Below are 21,108 nucleotides of genomic sequence, written 5' to 3'. Positions count from 1 at the left end.
AGTATAATTTAAAAAAGTGTGATCAATGGATTGTTCTCTGTATCCCAGCTGGAATGAAGGGGTAATAATAGCAGAACAAATTGTACTAATTTTAAATGAAAATGACTATTTCATTTACTATTGAATTTATCTTGACTTGGAGAATCCAGGACATTTGCAAACTCCATGAAAACTACAGCATGCTTTCAGAGTTATTTATTTTGTAAAGAGATGAGCCAGATCAAAAAGTTCATCAACTACAACAGCTTAAACTTTCTAGATTTTCATGTGGTATCATTTCAATATTCTTATACAATCCTCAGCTAAGCTGCTATCTTTTCATTCCTATTCAGTAACGTTAACCAAACAAAAGAAAGAGGGCTTCCATATTCAGAATCAACCTAAATTCTTTCTCAAGTTTCATTATATGTTTGTTCATTTCAAAGAAAACTATGGTGCACCCACACTACATGATTGAACTACAGATGTCCTCATCACCTGCCATGAATCTCCAAAGCATTAATGCTGAGTGAAATACCAGCCCCAAAAGGTTACATAATGTATGATTTCATTTATAGAATTCTTGCAAACATAAACCTGGATTGATAGACAACATATCTGTGGTTGTCAGGTATCAGGAATCAGGGGATGGTAAGACTTATTATAAAATGGTGGTTCCCCACAAGATTATTTTGGGATAATAGAACTATTCTCTGTCCTCATGAATGTAATGGTAGATACAAATAACTTATGTAAGTGTTAAGATTCAAATTAACCTCATAATATTTAAAAAATAGGATGGTAACCTAAGATCTGCAACCTAATCTGAATTTATATTTATTGAGTATATCAAGAAACATTCACACTGAAAAATACACTTTAAAAATGTATTACATTTTATTTTTTGTTTGTTTTTTAGAACAAGTATATTGTATAATATGTGTATATTGACAAGCCTTAATCTTTTTGTCATTAAAGGAAAAATAATAGTTGTAGCTTGGTATATATAATCTATATCTCTAAATATTAATTTCAGTTGATATGTTCTTAGTGTAGCTTAATATCTCACCTGTGCAAAGATTTAAAGTTAGCTTTCCTTTTAGTTAATAAATACTATATCTAAGAGAATACACTAAATTCATTCTCCAGAGAAAACATCATGGCTGGTGTCAGTCCCACTATAAGTACAATTGTAATAGTTCTGTATAGATTGTACCAATCTCGAACCAATTTAATATTCAGAAGGGCTATTACTATCAAGCCTTTGCCATCATAGCTTATTAGCTCCTTTTAATATTGTTTAAATTAATCAAATTATTGGCAATCAACATACCACTGGGGATTTTTCAATTAAAGGAGATGATGTGAGCTTAAAGGTAATGAAAGTAATTTCTTTACTCGCAACACAAATGTCCAATGCCCTCCTTTATAAAATAAAGTCACAAATAAAGTAGGCAAAATAGCTTTTTTTTACCTGAGGACCTGGATCTCCACTCTCACCTTTTGCCCCAGATGATCCTGGCCCCCCCTGTAGAAAATAAGGATATAATCATTTAATTTTACAATTCCCAAATAACTTTTAGCTTACCATTTTACTTTACATGTTAAACATTATTCAAATATATTCCATCAAAATAATTATATCTTAATAATTAACATGATAAAATTTTTGAGTACTTTGAGTGCATCTCTTCTCAGACTATCATGTCCCAGTGTGTGTTACATTCAATAGTCTGTATTTTACACAAAACACAAACAAGGCAATCTCACGAAATCACATTGAAATTTTCTTTAAGGTAAGCACCATAAGAGCACTTATAATAGACCACAAAGCACTTTTATCATTTCACTGCTGTGTATCAGTAAAGGCAATACATGTTTACTATTTCCAAATTACACACAGTCCATTTTATACAGCAAGAACTTGGCAAATATTATTGCTTTTATACTTAAAAATTTCTCAGATACTGAGTTTTATAGATAAAAATATGGCAAGAACAAATGCTATTACTTTCACTATAATAGTCTAGAAATAATATTAAGTTGCTTTTTTTTTCTGAGAAAGTGTTTTATTTTTTCCCTACAAGAATGAATCTTTATGAGAAGCAAGTCTAGCAAGAATTTGCATAATTCTTAAAGTACAATAAAAGCCTGGTACATTAACTGAAAAAAAAAAATATATATATATAATCAATTTATAAAGGTGATGTGAACTTTGAAAATACTTAGCCATTTTTTTGTCACTAAAAAGTTTTAGAACATAAAAATTAAGCTAGATGCTAAGTATACTTTGTATGCTCAAGAAGTTTTTGATTTATTTAAATCAATACACATTTAATTGGTGCATTGAAATAAATACAAAAAGATTAAATTATGCTATCTGAAATGTTAGACATCTAGAGCCTCCTGCTGGCTCCAAAATAAATAACTGTTAATATGACTCCTCAAAAATATGTTAAGTAGCTTGAATATTCTCATCTTGAAAATACAAGAATGGTGACTTTCAAGTTCTAATTAAAATTTCTTGCAACTAAATTTCTTCAAGTAAAAAGTGGAAGGGATTCTGCATTAAGGCAGATTAGTAATCACTGAATTGAATGCAATTATAGGACAGTTGATTTATTTTTAATTAATTTACTCCATTATATCCTCTGTATGGATGCACTACCACTCTGCAGATTTAATTACTTTGCCCAAACACCTCTTCCAAATACCGTCATGCAATAATTGACAATAAGAAGGCAGGAAAAGCAATCATTTTCTGTACTTTATAATATAGACCTTCATTGTCTATAAAAGCAATTGGAAAAACAACTAAATTACATAATTTTCATTGAAAGAATGCACATATATTTGTTTGAAATATTCCCTGCTAAAGTCTTAAAATATAAGCACTTCTTAGATTCTTGAATTAACAGATATTTAAAATTTATTAGTAATAATTTGATGTTTTGAAAATAAAGGATAATAGAGAAAATGGTGGAAAGAAACAATGCAATTTTCTAGTAGGTGCCTTTAACATTTTATGGAAAAAAATTTTTCCATAACAAAGATTAAGTACTAAAATAATTAATCTTGGATATAATGTTGAGAATGAGTCCATGGTTGTCGATGTTTCCCATTACAAGCACGCTATGCATGACTGTTAGTTGGTCTAAGCAGGGACTGCCAATAAAACATGCTTTTATTGGTTTTGTTCTTTAACTGTCTTACCCTCCATGGGTCATTAGGCTTGTGTTTGTCAGAGTGATTAGCAACAAATTCCTTTGTAAAATAGAGATTTAGAGATAGCACACTGACATTCTTAAGTTTTATATAGCAGCATTTTCCAAACATGCTTAAACACAAGAGCCAGCCTGTTAGACTCATTAAAATTGTTTGCCAATGTCTGTTGTAGCTTCTCTTTCATTTCTGATCCTATTTATTTTTTTAGTGAGTCTAGTTATGAATATTTATATGCTGATAAGTTCAATAACCTAGTAGAGATGGATAAAAATCTGAGAATTACACAGTCAGCTGAGAGTGAATAGAAACAAATAAATAATAAAAACCTGTCCAGAACAATTGAAAGCAAGGACAGTGATCAAAATTCTTTCCCAAGAGTCCCAGACCAGACAGTTTTACAAATGAGTTCTACCAAACCTTCAAAGATGACCTAATACCTATTCTGTTCAAACTCTTCCAAAAAAAATAAGAAGGAATACACCCAAACACATTTTATACAGCCAAAATTATTTTACCACCACAGCCAAACAAAGGCAACATACGAAAAAGAAAACTACAGACCAACTGCTCTAGAGAACACAGATGCACAAATTCAATGAAATTTTAAGGAACTAAATCCAACAACACATTTAGAGGGTCATGTTCTGTGACTAAATGGGATTCATAGCAAAGACACAGGGTGGCTCAACATCCAAGATTCAATTGACGTGATTCACCACATCTACATAAAGATGTAAGACAATTTTAGTAATACTGAATAGTAAGCAAATAAATGACAGTTGAATATGTGAATAGTTACATTTTTCATTTTATTATTATTTTTTAAATCTTCATTGGTACCTTTTTATCAAAGCTAACTCAGTACTGACATAGATTTTTTTAATTTATTTAAACAAAACCAAATATATATAGGTATATGTAGATCATTTCACCAGCCAGATGCATGAATAATGCCTGCACCAACTTGCACAGGAAGTGACTAGTAAGAGGATTTAAACATACATGATCATATTGGATAACCTACCACAGGACCTGGTCTTCCAGTTAGACCCATTGGGCCTGGCGGACCTCTCAGAGCAATCTAGAAAAAAAAAAGTCAAATTAGGAAATGTTTTCCTGGATGATAAGTTTATAGCATGATATTCACTTGCACCAGCTGCCCTATGTAACAAATGATCAACACAAGTTTAATAGCTACATGCTAGAAAGGATACCCAGTTCTTGAATTAAAGTTTCTAGAATGACAAATGATATAATTGTTAGAGACTTTTTAAACTATTATAATTTATATACTATTTTGTACCATCTGTTATTGAATTATTCAATGTTAAAGTTAAAATAGATTTCAGAATAAAAAATATAATACCTGGTAACTTTTTACACTGAAGTATATGTCAGAATATTTCATATAATACATATTTCTTTAAATATGTAGGTACAATAGTCATTAAAAATACTTTTAGAGGTGAACAAGTAAAGATAATTTAAATAAAATTTCTCTAGCATTATTTTACAAAAAATATGACAAAGCCAGATTGAAAGAAACAAATTTGCTCCAAAAGTGTTAATAAAATACATCTTTTAACAGATATGAAATTTAATGGAAAATACATTTTTTCTATAATCATAGGTATGATAAACTGATTACATGGGCTGTTGTTACACCAAATATTAGAAATTTGAAATTAGCAAACTTGAAAAGTTGTAACCAGTATAGTATAAAGGATTAAATATTTGGAAGGTGTTAAATTAGCATGGTGTGACATTTTGAATATTAGTTATTTCAAAAGATGAATGCATAAATTATTAAAACACCAAAAATAAGGCTATAATAGAAAACAATATGTAAAGTCGTATTAGGAAAGTATATGAGATGAAAACAATGAGATTAATAAAGTCCCAATACGAACTCACCTTGAGTATTTTGACAATACACTTCTTAATTCTTGAGATTAAATATCTGAAAAATTGGAATTATAATATTTGCTACCTATTTCCAAGTATATTAACAGGGCTTGAAACGAGGAAATCAATGGCCTCAGAATATATTTAAGTTCAAATAAGAGTAACATCATTTGTCAGAAAATTGCAGAAATTGTTTATAAATTTAAAAAATATTTTTAGATTTGCATTATGCCAAGGTCAAATGAACAAATATTTACAACTGTCATTTTTATATGTGATGTAATTAAATTAAGAAATCTTTTAAGTTAATGTAATTAGTGTATAAAAATATAAGTCAGGCAATTCTGGTGAAGAAATGGGTTAAAGTACAGCACTATGAAGCCATCTGCAGTCAATGCAGCACGAGTTCGACCCCCAGCCAGGGGTGTGACCCACATGGTGCAGCAGACCTCTCCTGACCTGCCCACTACTCCCCTCAGCAGTGTATTTCAGTAGATCCACCTGTTTTGCTCCCCACTCTGTCTCTGCTCACCCTCATACTTCTGGCCTGTACCCCAGTTTTTGTATGCATACATAAATAAATAAAAAATATATGTCAATGCAACCTTCATTTACATTTTTAGACATCTGACACATTTGTTAAATTTTGATGGCAAACAGAAATTTATCACAGAAAATTATTTATATCACTTATAATCACTTAGGACATACTCATACTATAATCTGTTTCCTTTTTCCTTAATTAAATAACCTATGCTATGGACAAATCTATTATATAACTTTCAACTCTTCATTGACTCATTTTTGTCAGTTTCTATGTTTTAATTACAATGTTGCTAATTAGAAAATTAATATAATTATATAGTTTAGAACATGTTATTTACATGGGATAAAATGTTAAGCTTGTAAACTAAATTTTTAGCTTATAGAATATATCCTACAGAGAGCAGAAGCTTTTAGCTGACAAAGGATCGTTGAACTGAACAGATTTTGTAAAAATACTAAAGAGAACAATGTTTACAGCTTAGACTACATATGGGAAGATTTTTTTCTTAACACACACCTAACAAACTTAATTTCCTGGATTATTTGGCATATCTCAAATCAAAAGAGTTAAAAGAAAAGTTTATTTCAAAATTATTCTCATACTTCTATTGCTTAATAATTGATTTATGCTGGGTGGGAAAAAAGAGTTTGTGAAAGTGAGAGTTTTGGGTATAAATCCATCAGTACTCTTTGAAAAAAATTAGAAAATTTATGTTAGACTGTATATATTATTGGCAGAATTATATATGAATATAACACATGAATCAATTATTTAACTATCATATTCAGTTTAGGAAAATACTGCCCTGGAAAAACACATACATTCTTAACATTTTTTAATCTAGATTCCATACATGTTAAGCAGCCTTGTAATCTTAGTGGTAGCATCTTCCATGTGCTACACACATAAACACATACACACATATGCATGTAAGTTGGCATGTCCTCACAGCATGGGAAAACCTGTTTCTTTTTTCTTACCCGGGCCTGCTGAAGTATCGCCTGGGCCTGAGCTTCCTGAGCAGAGACAGCGGGACCTTTGGAACCATCGCTGCCACCATAACGGAACTAAGGAAAACAACATAAAGAAGCTCAAATTTAGCCTTTGTCAAATAAGTGCTTGAATTACAATGAAAGATCACTCACTTAAAAGACAGGACTTTACAAAATTCCAATGATATATTGTTTTTTAATTCTCTTCATAAGTAACTAGATAATGCTTTGCTATTTTAGAAGAGATGAAAGACTTTTTCCCCAATTTGATACACTACACTCTCTGAAAACTCAGGAGAAAGTCATTTGCATCCTCACCTACAAAAATGCTACCTTTTCCACTGAGTCATTTGTAAAAGTTCCGAATATACTCATTTCAGTGGTGGTTTTAGATTTATTAATATTTTCTTGAGCAAAATTTTGTTAATCTTTATAAATACAGATAAAATCTTCATTGAGCAATATTCATTATTTTTATCTTTTCTTAAGTAATTATATTCAAAACGTAATCTTTCCTATATGTCTCTAAAATTATAAAGCTCCTTTTAAATTTTAACTCAAAATGTAGAATGAGCCAATTTCTCACACCACAAAATTTTTTATAATGTTATTACATTTAAAAGACATATTTTTCATTCAAAAACTAGTGTAGCTTTAAAAAAAATAATTTTATGCTAAAAGAAATGCCTTTGAGCAAGAGTAAGGTTACCACAATATATCTTAAGTTTCAACTATAATTGAGGTGGGGTATATGATGCAAATATTTAAAATATTTTATCAAGTAATGCACAAAAAACATGTTAATCATGTTAAGCCTACTTACTACACAGGATAAAGTACATAATTGGAACTAGCAAGAAAAACTGCCAAGATTTGTTGTCAAACATGTAAATAAATAATAAAATCTTAGCTGTAATGCAGAGATTGACATTTGTCGGAAGTTTTGCTGGGTGTCAGAATTTTGCCCAGCAAAACTTCCCTTTATTTCTAGAAGTGAGGTGCTTGAACATGATAGATTCCCCCCCCATTGATTACTCTGTCATATTGTTCAACATTTATCAGCAAGATGATAAAATAATATCATCTTTATAACAAAACAACAAAAAAATAGACATACCGGTAACATTAGCATGGTACCAGGAGGGCCAGGTAGACCATCAGCACCTGGTAAGCCAGGACGTCCTGGGGGACCCTAGGATAGTAAAGGAAATCACTGATATAAATTAAAAACAAATTTGTCAGAAAAAGAATAACTTTTAATAAATTAATATTTCCTCCTTAGTTATCTCTATCAATACCTACAAAAGGTTGTGTTTCTTGAATAGAAATCCAGTTTTATGTGATTTTAATAAAATCCAAAGTCCACAGGCTATTCAAATATGGAGAAAAAAAGGAAAGAAATTTTACAAAAATATTTTGAGAGATGTAAACTGTTTCAGCATGTGACCCAGGATTTTATCTTCAAACTAGAATTACTAATTTATTCTATTAGCATCTAATTAGTTATGGAAGTTCCTGGAAAATATGTATGGATTCAAATCAAACAACTGCAACTAATATAAAAGGTTATTATCAATATATAGAATTTGGTATATATATAGAATTTGGTGGAAAATAAGTTTTCTTATTAAGTATAACACTGATAAGCCTACATCTTTTACTCACTTTTAAAATTATAGAGAGTCACTTAAAATAAAAAGGCAAGATTTGAACTGTGAGAAGTTATATGCACGACAAATCATTTGAGAAGGGTTTAATTTCCAAAATATAAAACAACTCATACAAACTCAACAAACAACCCCATGAAAAAAAATAAGCAAAATCCCTAAATAGGCACTTTTCCAAAGAACACTTTCAGATGGTCTATCGGCACATGAGAAAAATCTTACCATCCTCCATAAAAAAATTCAAATAAAACCACAATGAGTGATCACCTCACCCTCCCACAACCCCACCTCCCTTCTATATCAAAAGACTAGTAGCAACCAATGCTGACTACGATGTGGAGAAAAAGGAACACTCATTCTCTGCAAGTAATTTGTTTCTTCTATGGATATCGGATGCTTACCAAAAAAAATATATGCATTGATATGAAAAGGTTTATGTACTTCTATGTTCAGAGAAGCATTATTCAAAATAGCCAAGTCATAGAACCAACTTAACTGCTCACTGACACACAATGGGATAGAGAATTGTGGGATGCCCCCTCAAAGGAGTACTATCCAATTATTTAGAAAGAGGAAAATATCTTTTGGCCTAAAATAGATGGATCTTGGGGGTATTATACTAAGGGAAATGTCAGGAAATGAAAGCCCTTCATTTGTGGAGCATACATAAACAAAGAAGAGAAAACTGGCAAAGGAAAATAAATGTAATGTTAAACTTTGTGAAAAATATACTGGTTACCTAAGGGAACAGAGAAGAGAGGAAGAAAGGATAGAGGGAAGAGATGGGACAATGGACTGGGTGTTTGCTAGAGGGTGAGTAAAACACACACACACATGGAGGTGTGAAGTTCTAGTCCCCAAATTATATAGTTAGGCAAATGATTGGTAAGTCAGTAAAATTTGAACAAAAACAGGTAAATAAAATTGTGGTTAGAAATGTTAACCCAAAATTTCGATAGTGCTTTCACAGACTTCTTCCCCAGTGAGTAAAATGTATAGAATATCTTTGAATTCTTTTAATCTACTACATTCTTTTGTTATGGGAAGTTGCTTCACTTACCCTTTCTCCAGGGTCACCAGGGGGACCTGTGGGACCTTGTAGACCTGGAGGACCCATCAGGCCCTGCAGAGAAATAAATCATGATCTGAGTCTAATTCTTCCCACTCTCAGATTACTCATGGAAAGTCATCCTACTAAAATCAAAGAGCTCATTTATATTCCATTAGGATACCCATCATCTAAACAATAGTCCTATTTATCTCTCTAAGAAAAGACAACATATAGAGACTGCTTTGTAGCTAACTCAACTCCTCTGCTATAAAGTTGTCCTCAACATTGAAACAGACACTCAAAAAAAAAAAAAAATCAGGAAGCACATCATGCCAATGTAAAGTCCATGTGGTTGAAGTTGGATCCTGGTTCTCAGTGAAAAAATGTTATACAATTAGGCCTCAAAAGTGTGATAGCAACACACTTTGCTTGCTTTGATTCCCAGAATCATTTCATTTCGACACAATTTTACATTTTTTAATGGGTAGAAATTAAAGGCATCAATGTTACGTACTTATTTCTAATGACAAGATTTTAATATAAAGGCCAGAAGAATCCTTACAAAAGCACACCAGTACAACTCCCTTAACACTAAGTAGAAATTGAGTGAGAATAGTAAATGATAATTACTTCATTAAGCAGTGGAGATAGGCAGGACAGCTACCCAGCTCTACACTTCATTCACTCAATAGAATTCTTCAATAAAAAGATTACTTTCATAATTCTCAGGCATAAAATTGATAGGAGGTCAGAAGATGCAGTTATCTAAGTAACAAAACTAAAACAAAATTTAATTCTAGTGCTCTCAAGAGTATCACATGGGAGTCTAAGAAAGCAATTGAAGGATTCAGGTTTTCTGAACAATTATTTGCTTCTATAAATCAAACTCCAATCAGTCTAAAATGCATAAATACAAGAACATAATTGAGATCTTGTGTCTTTATAGATATATTTCTAAATTAAGACAAAAATCTTAAGGCATTTACATACCGCGGGTCCTGCTGGACCTGGGGGCCCTTCAACAAGCATCCCCTGCAATTAAAAAAAAAAAAAGATAGAAACTCATTAGACTCATTACCATGAAAATATAATTTCTCACCTTTAGTCTACTGAGTACAGCTAAGAAATTATCAACCACTGCATTCTAAAAAGTGGATTTTCTACTCCTCCCGCATGAAACCAATTAAGAACAGTTTACAAAAGAAAAAAGATAGTTTCTGTTCTCAAGGAAACTTTGTACTGACCAGAGAGGAATGAATAGGCAGATAAGTCATCCTGAAAGGAGAATACCTTATATGTTCCCAAGAAAGGCATTTGAAGGTTTATCCAATACTCAGAATAATGCTGGGAACAACCTCAATTAAAAGTAAATAAACAGTGGGCCCTCCCTGATAGCGCATGGGGTTAAAACACAGCACTAAGAATATAAAACCACTTCAGCATGAGTTCGATCCCTGGCTCCAAAGGTGAACCACAAAGTGCAGCAGACCTCTCCTCACCCACCCGCTCCTCCCCTCAGCAGTGTACTTTGTCAGCTGGTCTGTTCTGTTCCCTATTCTGTCTCTGGTGAAGCCTCTCACTGCCCCTGTGCCTCTGGCCTGTACCCCAGTTCTGTATGCATAAATAAATAAATCTTTAAAAACAAACAAAAAGTAAATAAACAGGCCCTCCCTGGTGGTTCAACATGTTAAAGCACAACATTATGAAGGCAGCCACAATTGCAAGGCAGCCACAGTTGCTTCAGCACAAGTTCCATCCCCGGCCAGGGAACTGACCCATATGGCTCGGAAGACCTCTCCTGTCCCACTTGCTGCTCCCCTCAGCAATGTATTTCATCAATCTGACTCTTCTTCTCCCTACTCTGTCTTTGGTGAATCCTCTCATGACCGCTGCACCTCTGCCCAGGTCAGAAATAAATCATTTTTTTAATAAAGTAAACAGAAAGAAGAATGCTAAGTATAAAGGAAGAACTTAACAAATATTTTCAGCATGAATAAGTGCTATTTGGTACCTAAGAGTAAGGAGATAAAAATGTGGGTAAGAAAAACTGGAGATAATTTTATGAGATAAACTTTTAAGTAGGCAAAAGAATACAGTACATTTTGAGAATAAGAGCTCAGTTCTCACAAATTTGATTCTTTCATTTTGGACTGCTAAAGTTTCTAAGTTTCTTTCATTGTTTAAAAAACTGATTTTTTTTAAAGTTTTATTTATTTGTGAATACAGAACTGGGGTGCAGGCCAGAGGCTCAGGGGCGGTGAGAGGCTTCACCAGAGACAGAGTGGGGAGCAGAACAGGCAGTACACTGCTGAGGGGAGCAGTGGGCGGGTCAGGTGAGGTCTGCCGCGCCATGTGGTCACCTCCGGGGCAGGTGGGAATCGAACTCATGGGGAAGCAGCTTTAGATTCTCAGTGCTGTGCTTTAACCCGCTGCGCCACCAGGGAGGGCCCTACTGATGGTAATTTTTAATAACAGGAGCAAATTCTGTCTGAAAAAGAAATATTTGTAAAGCTTCTATAGGTATTTTTGGTGTGACTTCTCAGATTAAGAAGTAATGGAGCAGATGGTTGACAATATTCTAATAATTATATGTTTTTGGTTATTATTGTTTTTTTCTTTTGAATTTTTATGTTCTTGCAAATTCTGAAGTGACTTTCATGACTGCAAACAGTAAAAAAAATTACTTTAGTTCATAGTACCAATATTTTCCTCAAATTTCTCATGGGGGAGTAACAGTATAAATTGTTTTCCAATAAGAATTAGTTTCTTAATAAATATTGAACAGTTTTTGCAGTGGGTTAAAGCTTTTTTGAAGAAACAAAAGGGGAACTTGAAATGAGTTTTTTTGATGTGTAATTTGAAATTGAAACAAATAAATATTCAAGTCAAATAATATATTTCTAAAAATATCAAATCATAAAAATTAGAGGAAAAATTCTGGATTGGAAACTCGAGAGCTAAAGTCTGAGTATATCTCAAACCAAACATTTGGTCCTCAGAGAAGTTTTTCAGCTTTAATAATTCAATAACTAGACTAGTTACTATTGTCAAATTCCAAAATTCTATAACCTCTATATTTTTGGACTTCCTGAATTTTCACTTTTCCAGAAATGAACTTACAACTTCATTTATTTGAGGTGAATTATAAACATATGGATATTAGAATTTTTATGGTGATATAAAAGTTAAGGCTACAATAACTTAAGCACAACAGTACTTACAGGTTCAACAACCGCTGGCTCTCCTTTCTGTCCTTTTTCTCCGTAAGCACCATAGCCATTTATCTGTTGAGTGAAAAATTCAAACAGCCTGTCTCTAAGTAAATTAGACCATGTAAGTATTTTTTAAGGAAATTTAGTCATCTAAGTGCATTAAAACAACCTCGTAAACTGAGTATATAATAGAAATCTATCAATAATCCCAATGATCAAAATATAAAAATAAAAAACTAGTAAACTAATACAGTGAGCTAATATAAAAATAAAAAACTTTAAACTAAAAAGCTAATTTTGACTCCTGTCTTAATAATTGTTTCTTAAAGACATAACATAGGAAAATAAAGACATCTGTGGACCATACTTATTATTCCAAATCATTATGACGTATTATCAAATTAAACTTAATAAAATAGCCTAAAAATTAGAAATTGCTTGCTACTCAGAATAATGATTGTATTTTAATCTTATCAATGACAAGAAAAATCTGCATATAATTCTATTCAAAATTACACATTCAAATGATAACTCCTTCAGTGTAGTTGGTGATACAACTGTTGATAATTCCCATGAGGAAGAAAATGTCAAAGTACCCAGTAGTGATAAATACTCATAATTTACATAAAAATCAAACCTGTATTTTAAATGTGAAAAGACACTGAAATGAAGAGGAAAGTACTGAAAAATAAGACATACGACACAGCGTAATACTGACTTACGCTTGTTTCTGTGAAATCAGTTTCTGCTGGAACACCTGGACCAAATTCTTCATTAGGGGGACTTGTTGGTTTATCTTCATATTCTTTATATTCATAAAAATCATATTCGCCTAGATCTCCATCTACCAGAAGATCAGAGTCCCTGCCGTCTATTCCTTTGTTTTCATATTGCGTATCCTCGGAATTTTTCCTCTGAGAATCATAATCCTCTCCAGTAAGATACTCTTCAGTAAATACCTCTTCGACTGGATTTGGCTATTAATTTATGTTGCAAGGAATTCGAGAACATGAAGTAAAGTGTTAGTAAAGCAAGTAAAGCGTTTGCAATCACAGTTTGATGGCATTGACAGAAAATTATTTCAGTGCCATTCAAGCAAGTCTGAGGCTGGGAAGACCACCTCTCAGTCTCATTGAAAGAAATATATTTGTACATTGGTTTGTACAAAGAAATATTGCTTTCAAAGCTCTTTTCCTGATAAACTGCAAATATCCACATAGAATCAGTATGTGTATTTGCTTGTTCCATTGGCAGAACCACAATCAATAGCTTTATTTATTTTTAGTTTAATATTTGAACAATAAAATTATATAGTTAAATATTGGGTGATTTTTAAATCTCACAAGCTTCATTTGCAATACAATGGTTACTAGAAAAATCATATAGGTTTGATGCTCAATCTTAAAAATAAAATTCCACTACTAATCAAGGTTTATCACTATAAAAATATATAAAGTATGGAGTAAAAATGTGTTACTTGACCAAAATTCTTTAAAGCAAATTAAATAAAATTACAGTCTTCCAAATTTAATGAATTAAATAAGATATATCACTGTAAGATTTTATAAAGAGTAAAGAAAATAAACTTACTCAAAAATAAAAATATCATCTAGTATTTCCTCAGAGATAGAAAATAAAATCTAATATGATTTTCTTGTCTCAGAAATATTTCCTTACAAGCTCATAAATCTGAATCAAACTTACTATGCAATCTTTGGCCATATAATGATTTTGATGATATTTAACTTAAATAATTTATCTTGCTACTTTATTATTTCACCATTAAATAACTTGCTTTCTATGACATAGTAAATTAAGATGATAGAGTAATATTAAAAACTAAGTATTACATAAAATCATGTGGATAATTCATCGCTTGTTAAGGGAAATGAAATGTCAAATAACTATGTTAGAGAACTCTTACACAGTAGGATATGCTATTTCAGAGGTTGTCTATTATCCAAAGTCAGAATATTATTCCAATTATAACTGTGAAGCAAAACCTGGATGAAATTTGGTTTAATAAATAAACATCTTGAATCAAGATATCCATGTTTAGATAATGTTTCATTTGAGCTTGTTGAAATCTGGTCTGTCTCACCCAATGACATTATTATCTAAATTATGTGCAGGTAACACACCTCAGATTATTTGCTACATTGAGACATGCATTAAAATTTTTAATAACTAAATTACTGAGTTATACACCTGAGCAAATTACCAGGTACTTAACAAAATTAAACTAAATTATATATTCATTTTTTCATGATCAGAATGTACTTATGATATGAAATTCAGGAATATTATTTAATTTGTACTGTAGTACTTAACCATTGTCATAGTAAAGAATGAAGTAGATTAAGATACAATGTTTTAGTTATAATCAACTTCACACTCCTAAGAAATGCGAAAATGCAAATAGCGATTAAATTTCACCCAGACTACATTTTCTTGGAACATTTTCTGTTATAAATATGCAAAACTATCAGCCAGACGAAGTAAGTTTTAATCATATCATTTGATGATACAATTTTCATTTTCCAGGATTCTCCACTTCATGGAAGGGAGAATACCTTTATGTTGTGAATAATCTTTGCCACAACATACTGCGGTTGCTCAATCTGAAGAACAATCAAGAAAATGATAGCAGTCAATTCAGTTTGATCATTTTCACATTTGCATGAAACAAAAGATCATGCAAAACCTGAATTGACATTTATTTCAAACAAAAAACGATTTTAGTAATAGTGACCCGAGGCTATTGTGTCTCCTAACCCAGCAAAAGAACAAAGCTCTCAGTCTTTTAAGAAGTTATCTATCTTCCAGGGGAGGTATAGTAAAAGTTATTAACATGTTTAAAAGTTGGACTGTGGCTTATAATACTGTCTTACCTCATTTGGTTCAGATACACGCCTAGGAGCTTCTGTTTGGTAACTCTCCATAGTGCCATAGTTGTAGTCTTGAAAATCATCAACAATATTTGCCTAAGATAAATTTAAAAGATAACTAAAAGTTAGTGAAAATGTAAGGTAATCCCAAGTCTATGGAAATCATGATTCAATTAATATTAAATTAGCTAAATGTGGTTTTATCAAGATGGGTTAGGACTACGTCTCATCATCAGAGATCTTCCAGCTTATCTAGGAGAGATCTTGATTGTTTTTTCTTTGCTACCTTTACCCCTAGTTTGGCTTTTGCTGTTGCTTGATAACTTTTCTTCTTCTTGGTGGCAATTTTTTCAGATTTAGGGGGCGTAAACTTTTTGGACTTTTCCTTTGAGTTAGTGGCCACTGTCCTTGTCTTCTTTTTGAACTTGGATTTCTCTTTCTGTAAAATGTGATGAAAGATGGAATGGAAACATAAATAAAGGGAAAAGGAAAATAAGGAACAAGGATAAAAGGAAGGATAAGTAAAGTAAAATGAGCATCATTTCCTTCAGGACAGCTACTGTCAAATAAAAATCCATTATTGGTTTGCAGAAATCAGGTGAATGAAAGGTTTATGATCAGTCTGAGGAACAGTGGACATACGGGACCAAGCATGACAAACACAGGACACCATATACAGAGCTGTGCTTTATTTTACCTCAGTTTGTGCTACTGTCTCCTCAGTTACAGGGGGTCTCTCAGTTACACTTTCAGCCTCTTTATATTCTGCTTCCCCATACTCATAGTCATATTCCATTATATCCTCAGGTGCATACTACATTACAAAGGAAAAATACCAGGTAATTTTGTTAGTTGCAGGTAATGCTATCAACAAAGTGGGACTCATATTCATAAGTACTTGAGTAAATGTTAAGAGACAGGAAATACAGTTATTCAAAATGTTACTTTTATTGCATAGGTAAATTATAGTGTCTTTTCATAATATAACAATAAAGCAAGTTTTCTAAGAGCAGAACAGTAGTTAGGATTATGAGGAAACTAAAAGTTATGAATATTAATTCAAACTTTTAATTATTGAATATTCAAACACAGCAATTATGTACCTGGACATAGTTGCTAAATATTCATTATAGTTTTGATTTGCAAAAATTGATACAGAAGATTTCTCTATAAGAGCTTACTGTAACATTTCAATTACATTCATTTCATTTAGCTACTGTTTAAAATGTACAGAATAGTCTTTCCACATATGAAAGGATATTCATATCTTTCATATCTTCATATTTTCATATGAAAAGGGAGAGGGAAAGGAAATATAAGGAATATGAAATGAGTCTATATTTTTTTTAAATACTGGACCCAATGGAAACATAAAATCTAAAATTTATCATAAATCTCTAATTTACTCTAGACTTACCTAAGATTGAAATCAGCACAGGATACTTGTGAAGCATCAGAAGACAATTCTGTTTATCAGTAATATTTCAGTATTTTTAAGATTGAGCTTTCTCTCTAACCAAAAAGCATACCACTTTGCGATTTTAAACTTCTTATACTAAATTCACATTGGATAACAGTGTTTTATTCTAGATTCTTCAGTATCAAAAGAATTTAATTGGGGAGAGATACGTTCTTAGCAGAAAGATGTGTAAGCCAATCATGCATACTGGATAATGAGGAAAAAAATATGTTCACATACAAAATCAAGTATCTCTACCAAAAGGTTTATCTTTAAACAGAAACATAGATACTGTGAAATGATCATTGGATTTCGTCAAAACAACTATAAAGGCACTAAGATCAAATATACCATAAATACACTTTAAGTTTATTATTTTAATTTTGGGTTACATTTTTACTCCCTCATATATGCACATGTTCTACTCAACCTCCATCATAAAATATTAAGTAGCAAACTCAACAGGCTAACGCTCTAATGCATCTAAGTTCTTTAAGGTTACAGAAAAACTACTTGGAATTCTTAAATCTTAAATATTATCTTTGGGGAAATTCCAACTATGTTCCAACTGGATCTTTCTTGGAATTTCAATCAATTTTTTTAATCGTTCAGTAAAATAACTACAGACCACACATCATTAAGAAAACTGTGATTACTGTTTATCTAATAAGCTCTATTGGTTAGAGCAATGCAAATGTGTGCAAATTTCAAATATATAACAAGATATAAGCAAAATCGATCCTCTAACAATGTTATGTGTCCCCTGATATCATGCCCTAATAGAGAAAATTTTTCTAGATGATCCATCTAAGTATCAAAGTGAAATATAAACATAAACACGATTTTAGATATGCTTTGTGGTTGTCAAAACCGCTTTATAATTTCATCTCTCTATTAATGGTAGTATCACCAATGAATATACATTTGAACCACTTCAACAAAGTTTAATCTAATTACAATTTGTACAGAATTTGGTGAAACAGAAAAATGCATGTATATAACATTTTAAAATTGTCTCTTTATGCCTCTGCAAGTTATAATGCCAACTATTTCTAGAACAGTTAATGCAAAAATGATTCATAGCATCATTAAGTGAAATAAATACTGAACTAAATTCATATTAAGTATATATTAATGAAGATTAAATATAATCTAGGGTGTAATTTTCTGGTAGTTGTGGTTACCTATATTAGATAAGAAATGCATTTCTATAATTACCAGCTGCCAGCTTAAAGTAAAATAAAAATGATTGCCAGTAAATATTAAAACTTTACTGTTTTAGAACTCAGCAAACTTTCAAGAATCATGTACAAGTATAATGAATTATAAAAACAAAAAATAAAAGTTTTTGGTTAACCAACTGCAAAGTGAAATGGAATGGTTATCAATGTAATTTAAAAAAGGGATAATAAATGAGAACTTATTCTTGCAAAAAACAAAAACAAAAAACCTAAAACACCTATGAAAAGTAGTGAAATACTCAATACAGAGCTGTTAAGAAATGTTATTTATTACCATATCAGCGAGCTAGATTTTTGTGGTAGCAACATGTTATTTTCCTCGTCATATGCTTTAAATTAGAACAGGTTTGACATCTCAGAATGTTAAATATACATATTAACAACTAAACTAGGAAAAGAAAAATATGTCTCTAAATAAACTTTAAATGGGTCAAATTACTATTTTGATTTAAAATAACTTAGTTTGTCTGGCTGATAGTTTTTACTATATAAGAATAAAACACCTCAAGGTAAATTATTGCAGTGCAGACTTTCATTCTTCCAAACATCAAGCTATCTTTGTTGCTAGAAAGAACAAGATTTACCTTTTTTTAAAAACATGAGCAAAGTAAATCTCATTACTCTAAAACCTGTATACTTAATGCTATATTTTTTAAAGTATCACATAATTCCTAAAAGATAATAGTACTATGATGGGAATTTACCATTCTCTTGGTATTCACAGAAAAATGTTTTAACAATTAAGGAGGGAATGAAAAGAATGAAGTGCTGGAAATCTGTGAACAAGCAAACAAACATCCGAGAAATTTCTTTTTCCTCTCTCATATTTGCTTTCCTGTGAGCTTAGGACTTTATCCTGTTTTTTTGAAAAAGAAACATTAATATTTAGTCATGGAAAGATCAATGCAACTGAACTCACTATCATTTGTTAAAAAGAAAAGCAATGTGAAAAATGTATATTTCAAGCATTCAATAGTAAAATCTAAATTGAATTCACATGCAGAAAGAATATTAAAGTTCAGAGATATGCTCTTAAGCTGCTCTAAGGTAAAACTCGAAAGGCATCGCCTAGTGGTATATTTAAAAGGTAAGAAAAATACTATGTGAGCTATTTTCAGATATATGGACAGTTTGGATGCTTTAAAACTAAATTTGCCTCCTAAAATTTAATACTTCTATCTTGAAAAAAATTTAAGAAGTCATTTTGTTCCATATTAAGTATAAATTTCTTTCACTTGGCTTTATTTATTTCCTAGAAAATCTTTGTCAAGGAATTTTACAAAAGAAATGGGGGGGGGCAGGATGTCCAGGATATATTTTTGGTTCTTTGATATATTCAAGTCTGGTAAAACTGCCATGACTGTATGAACTTAGATATAAATATTTTGGGTCTGAAAGAAAATAGAGTTGCTTCACGATGGTGAATTTTCTTGCAAAGTACGCTGGAAGGATGATTTCACACCTGAATTTCCAATAAGGTGACATAAAATTAATCAAAGTGTATGAATAGTTTCAGCTACAGCAACCAGTTCATACTGCTTTCCATTTCCTTGCTCTTTATATCAAATTATAGGCAAGAAAAAGTATATACCAATGTTGCACAGCCCCATGAGAAACAGAAAATAATCCCCTCTAAATATTCAACACAGCCTGCAAACTTTTAGAAAGCTTTAAAGTCATTTTCTCATCTGCATGAATTGCCAAAGGCTTGGAGAAAATGGCAAATTCCCCATAAGGTATGTCATTTGGACTTTGAGACTGTTAATTATTTAAACAGTAAGGGGAAAATGTGCCCTTTTTTCCCTCCCTCTCCCAAAATTAATATGCTCATATACACAGTATACAAAATATCTGTTTTTAAGCCATTTATATAACAAAATGTAATTATAATTCACATAATAACTTTTTAGCTTTTGATGGACTATGTTCCTCTAACAGCCTCGGTGTGCAGTAGTCTAAACTTTCCAGGTTTGCGTTAAAACGTACACATCAGAACAGTGACACCTCAACGAAATCACCTGATGAATTTCCCAGGATGCATTCCTTTGCTACAAGACAGGTGACTTTACTTAAAAGGGCGTGGGGGCTAGGGGGTGAGAGGAGGACCATGAAAATCACTGCTTCCTAGATACATGAAAGCATTATTAAATACAGCTTCATTCAAATTGAATAAATAGCAATAAGCCTCTAAATTGCAAGACTGTGTCTGGACGATAGACAGGAGAAGTGCCGCCCTGATCTGACGTGCCTCACCTCATCAATCTGGGGTTCCTGAGCCTGCGCAGCCTTCGGTGAGGAAGAATCACAGTCCGGGCTGTAATGGTCACAGTAGTCATAGGCAGCTTTGGGGTCCCCAGTGATCAACAGTTGCTGGATGTCTCCCTGCCAAGAAAGAAGCCAAGCATTGTGGATACTGAGTGCATATGTCTCCAGGGTAAGGTTTATCCATAACAACAGGTGGTTTGTTCTTAAATATTAAAAGAAAATCATTTATTCACATTTCAATGTTTGAAATACCTAACAGGAAGTAGAGGAAAAACTCACACCTGTTTGAAAACTCAGCTCTTAACATTTGCTGTTGTTCTATGTCAGTTTGTATTCAGGAAATCTACAGGCTTTTGATTGTTAAAACTTGATTTTAGGGCCTCCCTGATGACCCAGGGGTTAAAGTCTCAGTGCTATCAACTATTTTCAGCCACTGCAGGTCAATCCCTGCCTAAGGAGCTATCCAGAAGGTACAGAAGTCCTATCCCATCTCAATCACTGCTGCCCCCTCAACTATATTTCAGTAAATCTGCCTGTTCTGTTCCCCACCCTGTCTCTGATGAATCTTCTCCCCTGCGCTCCTGGCCTATACCCCAGTTCTTATATGCGTAATTGTTAAATAAATCTTAACCAAAAATAAAATAAAATAAGAACGATTTTACTGCATTTAGTTTGTG

General features: G+C 32.0%; 1 protein-coding gene across 1 annotated transcript in view; it reads right to left on the bottom strand.

Moving 5' to 3' along the window:
* Window positions 1-21,108, bottom strand: part of COL11A1 (collagen, type XI, alpha 1) — a 168,838-nt gene that overhangs the window by 105,693 nt on the left and 42,037 nt on the right. Inside the window, exons 5-15 of the mRNA XM_004689723.2 lie at window positions 20,420-20,548; window positions 16,164-16,280; window positions 15,470-15,562; window positions 13,301-13,555; window positions 12,588-12,650; window positions 10,357-10,398; window positions 9,376-9,438; window positions 7,766-7,840; window positions 6,637-6,723; window positions 4,229-4,285; window positions 1,454-1,507 (exon numbers count right to left, since the gene is read on the bottom strand). Of these exons, the coding sequence (XP_004689780.1) occupies window positions 1,454-1,507; window positions 4,229-4,285; window positions 6,637-6,723; window positions 7,766-7,840; window positions 9,376-9,438; window positions 10,357-10,398; window positions 12,588-12,650; window positions 13,301-13,555; window positions 15,470-15,562; window positions 16,164-16,280; window positions 20,420-20,548 (1,035 nt within the window). The remainder of the gene's footprint in view (window positions 1-1,453; window positions 1,508-4,228; window positions 4,286-6,636; window positions 6,724-7,765; window positions 7,841-9,375; window positions 9,439-10,356; window positions 10,399-12,587; window positions 12,651-13,300; window positions 13,556-15,469; window positions 15,563-16,163; window positions 16,281-20,419; window positions 20,549-21,108) is intronic.

The sequence above is a fragment of the Condylura cristata genome, unplaced genomic scaffold (genome assembly GCF_000260355.1).
Source record: "Condylura cristata isolate star-nosed mole 26May11 unplaced genomic scaffold, ConCri1.0 scaffold00026, whole genome shotgun sequence".
Taxonomy (NCBI): domain Eukaryota; kingdom Metazoa; phylum Chordata; class Mammalia; order Eulipotyphla; family Talpidae; genus Condylura; species Condylura cristata.
The sequence above is the reverse complement of the archived record's forward strand: the minus strand, read 5'-3'. Positions and strand labels throughout refer to the sequence as shown.